At 35.7% G+C, this 5,282-nt stretch overlaps 1 protein-coding gene across 1 annotated transcript; it reads left to right on the forward strand.

The window, feature by feature from the left end:
* The first annotated feature begins 4,533 nt into the window (after window positions 1–4,533).
* On the forward strand, window positions 4,534–4,935 carry LOC101843405 (mitochondrial import receptor subunit TOM20 homolog). Its single transcript, XM_040743304.1, has one exon. It carries the CDS (start codon window positions 4,534–4,536, stop codon window positions 4,933–4,935), a length of 402 nt encoding a protein of 133 aa, XP_040599238.1.
* Window positions 4,936–5,282: the final 347 nt, after the last annotated feature.

Genomic DNA, 5,282 nt, shown 5'->3' on the forward strand with positions numbered 1-5,282 from the left:
ATCTCTATGAGTTGAAGACCAGCCTGTCTACAAAGGAAGTTCCAGGACAGTCTCCAGAGCAATACAGAAAAATCCCTTCTCCAAAAAGTCAACATTTTCTAGTTCTCTTTTTTAATATTGATAGAATTCTGTGTATATATATATGCACATATATATATAAATTTCTATTCAATTGTGTATATAAAAATTCATTCACATAATATAAACACATTATTGTGGATGTGCAGCTAATTTTTGTATACACATTTAAAGCTGTTTTTTTCTTATATAAAAGCAAGGCATATTCCATTTTAAGTATTGTAAAAACAATAAATATCACATTGAATGATGCTCTGTGGCCTTTGAGACAGTGCATTCTAATTAATGACTTTTCCATCTTTAGAGGAAGTGAAATCTATGTCTTTTAGACCAAGACACATACCACCATGGGAAAATGTCACCATGAGATGATGCTGAAAATCATCACATAAAGCCCCAACTCCCAGAGACATTTTCCTCATGAGATGAGGTAGAAACTAGTAAGGTGAAAGTGTCAAGACAACAAAATCAAGACAAATGTAATGTCCTGCTACAGGTGTACACTGAGTAATATTTAAATCTGCTTACTTTAAATGTTCCTATATGTCCAGACATCTACAAGGTTGGCCCCAACTAAGAATCTAAGCAATAGTCAAGAGGCTACCTTAAATGCTTCTGATAATGAGATTCATGCCTACCTTATATGCCATCCTAGAGCCTTCATTCAGTATCTGATGGAAGCAGAAGCAAACATCCACAACTAAACACTGAGCTGAACTCTGGAATTCAGTTGCAGAGAGGGAGGAGTGATGAGCAAAGGGGTCAAGACCAGGCTGGAGAAACCCACAGAGACAGCTGACCTGAACAAGGGGTTGTTCATGGACACCAGACTTATATCTGGGAAACCAGCAAAAGACTGATCCAGACCCCCTGAATAAGGATGTCAGTTTGGAGGTCTGGTTAATCTATGGGACCTCTGGTAATGGATCAGTATTTACCCCTAGTACACGAATGAATTTGGAGAGCCCACTCCAAATAGAGGGATACTTTCTCAGCCCAGACACACTGGGGAGGGTCTAGGCCCTTCTCCAAATGATATGATAGACTTTGAAGATTCCCCCATGGAAGACCTCACCCTCCCTGGGTAGCTGAAAGGGGATGGGATAGGGTGTTGGTGGGTAGCAGGGGAGGAGGGAGGAGAGGGAACTGGAATTGACATGTAAAAGAAACTTGTTTCTAATTTAAATAAAGTTCCTGTATCTTTAAGCATTTATCATTTAATTACAGTGAAACACTTAAGACATTTCTTCATGGCCTTTGACCTGTGTAGTATATTATTGCTATCTGTGTTTACCCTACTGTATAATCATAATTCATCACCTCCTGTTTCTTGTGATGTTTATTTTTCTGCTTTCACCTTACATAATGGTGAGATGAGGCTGTGCCTTACTCAGAGTGACTTTCTATTTTGCTTCTTATGCTGTGCCTTGTCTAAGAAGCACCACTTTATAAGTAGCACTAGACATCATTTGGAGTACAAATGTGTTAACAGGACTTCTCTGACAGCTTGGTGGCCATGTGTATAACACCACCTTTTCAGTAACAATAATTAATAATTAATAATGTTTTATTTTTCATTTTTTAATTGTCTTTTTGGACAAATGGGATACAATTTTGTTTTCTCTTTTCTGTATTGTTTGTGTGTGTGTGTGTGTGTGTGTGTATGTGAGAGAGAGAGAGAGAGAGAGAGAGAGAGAGAAAGTTTTATCTTGATATATATGTCATTATCTTACACATTGTTTTTTTCATGACTGCTTTCATGTAATCAGAGACATCCAGCATAGCTTGCTATTTTCACATTCTTGATCCTTTGGACTATACACACATTTAGCTGTGTTTTTGTATTTAATAAAAAATGTTCACTGATGCTGGGCATATCTCATATTAAGTTTGCTTCCTCTTAGTATGATTTAATATAGCTTCAGAGAAAATAAAATCAACTAACTTTCTCTACTACAATGTAGGCATCTGTCTCAGTCATTTACACTTTGCAAAGTCTTTATTCATACTCATAAACTTCTATTCATCATTTTCTTAAAAGTTAAATTTATATATGCAAATATGTGGTATGGTATATGTAAAAATTCCAGCTTTGTCATCTTATATGGTCCTGTTGCTAACATATTCACAGTGAATTCAATATAATGTTTTAGCTAGTTGTCTCATTTATGACAATTACTGGTATTTCCTACTAGACTTTCCTGAGTTCAAGTCACATGATTGCTTTCATTGTTCTCTCTTCTAGCTTGTGTTGCAAATGAACTTACCCAACTAACACATTCCTGGTTGGTAGGGGCTGACAGGCTATCACTTCTAAGGTATGTGATGTGACATATCTGGCTCAGTAAACACTCCTTTATACAGTGTTCTTACATAACTGTTCTCCTTACTGCAGACATTAGCGATAACTACAGATTAATTGGATGTAATTTTTTTCATATTTGTTTACGATTTCCTATAAGTTTTTCAAGTCAATGCATATAAAATGTTCTTCTCTCTTCTAGTGCATAGTTTTAGACTGAAAGAATTTTACGAGGATATTATCAATTTTTAACTCTGAAAAGTACATTTTAGAGGACCTACTTACTGTTATATATTTTGTAATTTTATTTAATGTTACTTTTATTAACAAAGATTCATAGTAGAAAATAATAGGTTCAATAATATTTTTCACATATATGTATTATGGACTTGGCTCTTACCCATTTATGCCATTTCTTCATGCCTGATCACACTCTTCCACTTCAATTGAAGTAGACACCATTATTATACAAAGTTTAATATTTAGATTTCACATATTACAGACATCATAAAATAGTTGCTGCCTGTGGCAGTTTGAAAGAAAAAGGCCCTCAAAGGGAATGGCACTGTTAAGAGTTTTAGCCTTGTTATAGGAAGCATTGCCTGATTGGAGGAAGTGTGTGATTGTGGGAGTGGGCTTTGAAGTCTCCAAGTTATGTTCAAGTTATGCTCAGTGTTACAACTCCCTTTCTGTTGCCTACCTGTGGATTAGAATGTAGAACTCTCTACTCCTTTCAAGCATCATGTCTTCTTGAATATTACCATATTTTCCAGCATGATGATAATGGACTAAACCTCTGAAATAGTAAGCAACTCAAACTAAATGTTTTCCATTGTGAAAATTGCTATCGTCATGGTGTCTCTTGACAGCAATTGAAACCCTAACAAAGACACTGGCAAAGTTTATACAGTAATATGTAACATGCTTATAAAACGGGCATTTAATATGATTATTTGACTAGTTATATGGTACATGTAAAAAAAAGCAAGACAACATTTAACTATCAATAAAATATTGATAAGAACTAATGATAAATATAAAAGAAATTTCACCAGTTGCTAGGCACTAAATCTGTGTTATTATCAGTTTTTAAATCACATAAGAAGTATTATCAAAGAGAATCAACTCTAATGTAACAGATACTTTGCATAGGCAACAGGCCAAGGAAAACTGAATGTTGACATAACTCTTTGACCCCAGGAAGAAGATTAATGTACAAAACAGTACTAGCATTTGTAGTGTGCCTCCTGAAACCAAGTAATTCAGAAAAGTATGATGCCATCTTTTAAAGAAGTCTCAAAAAATATCCCATCTCTTCAATTCAGCAGTTTGTGTTGTACAATATTAATTACATCTATGTTTAGTAAAAGCAAATGCATGCACTAAGGTATATCTGAACTTGGCCCTTCAATTGTGTCCTAACAAAAGAAATCCTGAATACAGTTTTGGGGTCCTCATCTGTGAGACAACAGAAATACAATTGTCTTTCTTTTTCTATTCTTATTGAAAAAAATTAATAGAATCTATTAGGATTATTTTGTTCCATAGTTGTGTTTCTTCTAAGCATTAATAAACTGTGTCTAATACACGACAAAAAGCTACACATACGAACTTGCAACAAATAGGATCTGAAAGAAGACAATACCAGTGGACAGTCAATTGTGGATTCCAGAAGGCTCATTGTTCCCTATCACTGGATGAAGTTTTACAAGTTATTAATAGCTACTGAGAGGGAGAATCAATTTTTCCAGGAATGAACCTCCTAATTGGTTACCTAGTGATTAACCTAAAAAACATATATAAATGTGAAACAACAAAGGGATTTATATTGATTACACACACACATATAATCAAAAAATATTACACATATGAAATGGAATGAAAATGAAATGGAAAAGAAAGAGGGATGAAATAATGTAAACACAGTACACATACATGTAAGCAAAAAAAAAATAAAAAGAATAGCACAAAAATACATTTTAAAAAGATTCTGTTGACCTTTCCATCTGGACTGGAGGCTGCTGGCTGCCAGCCACTGGAGTGCTCCAAGTTGTTTAAACTAACCATTTCTAGGTCACTGCTGAGGCCCATCACATGGTCCAGGCCAGAGGAGGGCAAGGGAAGGAAGAGTGGCATTGCCGTGGGCATGGGCTATGTCCTCTTCCTCGGGTACTGCGTCTACTTCAAGTGACCCCAGCTTCAAGACCTGGCTTCAAGATCGAAGAAAGAAACAGAAGCTTGCTAAGGAGAGAGCTTGGCTTTCCAGGTTGCCTAACTTAAAAGATGCTGCATACGTCCAGAAATTCTTCCTTAAAGAGATACAGTGTGGTGAAAGGTTATTAGGAAGCATGTGGCCAAATCAAATACTGTGTGTGGACAGCTTCAGCCGATGCTGCAAGTGTTTACAGCTGATGCTTCCACCAACTGTCCCAATTGCTCTGACCAAGCTTCCAACAATTAATCAGAGAATTGTAATCGCTGAGAACTTGGCTGAAGATGATTCAAATAAGCTGGTTATCAACAAGATAAGATCTGTTATCTGTTATATGATTTAACAATTAGCTTGGAAGCTGATCTGGCTGGCTCTGGGGGAATAAGGGCAAATATACTTGTTATGAACTGTCCTGCACTTAAGTTACCAAATGAATGTGTACTTTGAGAAGATCCATTTTCTGTTCTATTTTTCCCCCGTGAAAAAGTATTCTGACAGAGCTTTCATTTTATAAACACACTGAGTTAAACAAACAGGGAGAAAAGGTGTCTATGGCTTTCACTGTTTTTGAACAACAGTATGTTGTAGTAAAAACTGTAAGTTAGGTATAAAAATGCAACAATGTTAAAGGTGATTTCAAGTTAGGGAATTAAATATACATGGTGTGTGTCTGGGAGTACTTTCTAAAGA

This window comes from Mesocricetus auratus, unplaced genomic scaffold (genome assembly GCF_017639785.1).
Source record: "Mesocricetus auratus isolate SY011 unplaced genomic scaffold, BCM_Maur_2.0 Super-Scaffold_15014, whole genome shotgun sequence".
In the NCBI taxonomy this organism is placed as follows: Eukaryota; Metazoa; Chordata; class Mammalia; order Rodentia; family Cricetidae; genus Mesocricetus; species Mesocricetus auratus.

Bases quoted from the DNA above. Each gene is read 5' to 3' on its own strand.
- LOC101843405 (XM_040743304.1), top strand. From the start codon at position 4,534: ATGTCCTCTTCCTCGGGTACTGCGTCTACTTCAAGTGACCCCAGCTTC.